A 3349-nucleotide genomic window follows, 5' to 3' on the forward strand; every position below is an offset into this window, starting at 1 on the left:
TGGCAATCATTTTTCCCTTTTATCTAACAGAAATGTATTAAAAAATATTTCACAAATTGATGAGCACCAAGACGATGACAACGAATATGTTCTTTGTAAGGGCACAGAAACAAATACGCTCACAGAGATAACATCACATGCATCACCTCTCCTGCAGTTAGGGAAAACAAGCGACGGAGGCATAGAGCAACGACTTCGAGACATCTTTAAGAGAGACATGAAATTTCTCTATTTTTACAAGATCTCATCTACTGTTGAAAACATTTTTTGTTAAAGGAGAACAATTGTTCATCTTCTGCTAGGTGTTCGAAAATGATTAATGCCACTGCTACACAATCTGCTGTTCTAATTCATCAATCAGGTTTCTCTGTGTCATCTAATGTGGACCTACCATGGCGCACCAATACTCGCCATAGCTAACCTCAGAAAATGTATGTGCAAGCCACCGCAGTAAGAGCAGTTGTCAAGAACACAGAGACTACATTGACCCCGTTGTTATCCAGTATGTTCATCCCTGAAATCCTTGTTACCGTTGGACCATCTACACCCACCACCTAAGCAAAACAAACATGACAGAACAGAGAATCAGCTTTCAAAACCAGAGGGGATAAGGATATGTAGACACTGGCAGATTTCAAACAGTTCAGGTTGTAATACCTTTTTGCGAACACTGCAGAACCCACTATACTGAACTGTTGCGCCCAAGAACGAATCGATCAAACTTCCACATAGGCCAGCAGCTGTAGCCAAGGGTATAGCCAGCAGCTGGTTCCAGAATACATCAGGAGCACACTGAGTGGTGAAGAATCCTATCAGCACAAATGCAAGCCCAATCGAGAATCCAGCTGCTGCTGCTGCCAGAAGCCCATCTATGGTTACACCACCATTGGTACCCTTCCGCACTCTCTGAACAAATCAAAAGTAAACAGTGAAAAATTACATGTTTGCTGATGATTTGTGCAATCAGAAAAAAGCCTTAACAGCACCTTGAATGTTGTGATAATTCGTGGCTCAGCTTTACTGAGAATGCCGAGCTCAGATGACCAAGTATCTCCATTGCAGCAAGCATAATGTCCGATAACACCACCAATAAGAGCAGTAACAAGAGTCGACTCTTTTGAATCCAAACACCTATCTGTCCCTCCGGTAACTGATGCTATCAAAACAACCAAGATACTTGCAATACCGCTATTTGACAAAACTTGCTTCCTGCCAATAAGAGTGGGTTGCACCTGCATTAGAAAGATTCAGAAGGGAACTTTCTGAAATCCAAACATATCCAGCTAAGCAATAATGAAAATATTTTTCAATATTAAAAAGCCCACAAAAACAGGCACAATGGTTGCATCTCATTTAAATCCACTGTCATGTGGGACCAAGTCTACCAGCAATGGCTCACGGCGTAGCGTCGCGCCCATGAACAAGGCTTGGTATAGGAAAAGTGAATTTAGGTTTAGCTTCTTGATTGGTAATCAATTGCAAGTACCGTATATGTAGTTTCCCTCTTTCTATCTCCATCATTACTGGTAGACTTGTTCCACAATCAACATGACATCCAGACCAAGAGCCTTTTATTTTCATAAAATGACTCTAATTCTGAAAAGGATGGATAAATATGGGTGGAGGATAATCTTACATCAAAATAGAAACTGTCCATTGTTTATTATTTTCTGTATTCTAGCAACTCTATGAATAAAAGTGAGCATAATGTAACAACCAATGGCATAGCTACTGAGCTAGAGAAAGTAGGCATGCCGGCAAAAATATTAATTACATCAGTGTACAGAAAGGCATACAGAACATCTTTTATTAGACAGTGGACATGATGTGTCCTTAACAGAAGAAAGGCAATTGAATTCAAATTGAGGGGCCTCATCCTTCCACTTATGAAAAGTTAGCTCATCTAGTCATTTTATGGCTGCACAATGCCATATAAAGCCCTTGGTTTCTCCTCTGACACAAAACTATAGGATCACTACCGGAAATAATCGAACAAAACTCCCACCAGATACTCTGATCTCGTCGAAAATTTCTACTGAGATATAAACTCTATCCCAACAAATCAACTCATTATTCTACTAAATAACCAGAATTGAAGTCATCTGAAGTCTGTAGAGAGCTAATGATGTAAACAATAAAAAAATCTCTAGAGAGCTAACAATGTAGACAATAAGTATAAAAAATCAATAATTATCCGATCTGCAGAACCTCAACCTATAACATCATTCACCAACATACAAAATCAAGTAACTTCAGACATAGTTTTCATGTGTTGCATAGATTTACCCCACCATCATACCCCAAACTGAGAAAAGGTATTCCATATCACTCTTGGTTATAAATTGGTAACAGAGGCAGCGATCTCGCTCACCAGTTACGCTGCCCGCCCTCCTTGAACTCGGGATCGAGAGCACGCTTCCTCGCCTCGCCGACCCTCGTCACCCGCGACGACGTGAAGAAGAACACCAGTAGCAGCCCCGCGAACCTGCACGTCCCAGACTCGAGATCTCGTCACGATTTCATGGGCGAGCCCTTCCACCGGAAAGGGAGAACTGAAAAGAGGCGGCTCTCCAACCTGTACCCGGCGACGGTATGAGCCACCATGGCGGGGACTCCGACGAACACGGCGCTGGAGTCGACAGACTTGCGCCGGACAGCGCGCGCCGCGATGGCGGCTCCCGCCGCCACCGCCACTGCCGCACGGATCCAGATGCCGCTACCGCCGCCGCCGCCGTGATCCATTGTGGCGACCAGGTATCGGGATCTTTTTTGAGTTCCCCACGGATGTCCCGTCCTTCCGTCCTTCGTGCCGGCGCGGCTGCAAGCTGAGGGAGCGAGGTGATCTGTCCGCGGCGTGGAGCAGCAGGACAGGCAGTGGAGAGGGGCGTCGCGAGGACCGATGGCGGCGGGGCGAGGAAGAGTAGTTAGCGGGGAGCAGCTACCGGCGAGCGACCAGAACGGTGGAGGGGACGGAGGCGGCAAAATCTCCGTTCTGTAGCGCTCCTCTGGGTTCTCGCGTGCAGAACACGGAGTCCGAACAAATTCTGTGCAAGGATGTAATCTAGATTCTAGAATTCTACATCCAACATTGTCCGATTTTTTTTATTTTATATTCTACTCTTCCACGTCACTCTCTAAAAGATCAAACTACAAAAACGTGAGAAGGTAAAAATATAAAAACACAAAAACATAAAAAGGATAGAAATACAAGAACGACAACTGTCATTGAATCTACATTGATGTTTTGCATGATTTAATTAGGTGCTTGCACTGAATAAGTAATCGCACCCATTTTGCTTTTTATTAAGCGCATAGTATTGTCTTTCCTGTTAGTTTGGCTCGATGCCTG

The 3349-nt window shown here is 44.1% G+C and overlaps 1 protein-coding gene across 1 annotated transcript; it reads right to left on the reverse strand.

Moving 5' to 3' along the window:
• Positions 1-250: 250 nt before the first annotated feature.
• On the reverse strand, positions 251-2965 carry LOC100272367 (uncharacterized). Its single transcript, NM_001146849.1, is given in 5 exon segments — positions 251-554; positions 658-906; positions 987-1209; positions 2372-2485; positions 2576-2965. Coding segments are annotated over 5 exon segments (885 nt in total). The 5' UTR covers positions 2743-2965; the 3' UTR covers positions 251-422.
• Positions 2966-3349: the final 384 nt, after the last annotated feature.

This window comes from Zea mays, chromosome 3 (genome assembly GCF_902167145.1).
Source record: "Zea mays cultivar B73 chromosome 3, Zm-B73-REFERENCE-NAM-5.0, whole genome shotgun sequence".
NCBI classification, from domain to species: Eukaryota; Viridiplantae; Streptophyta; class Magnoliopsida; order Poales; family Poaceae; genus Zea; species Zea mays.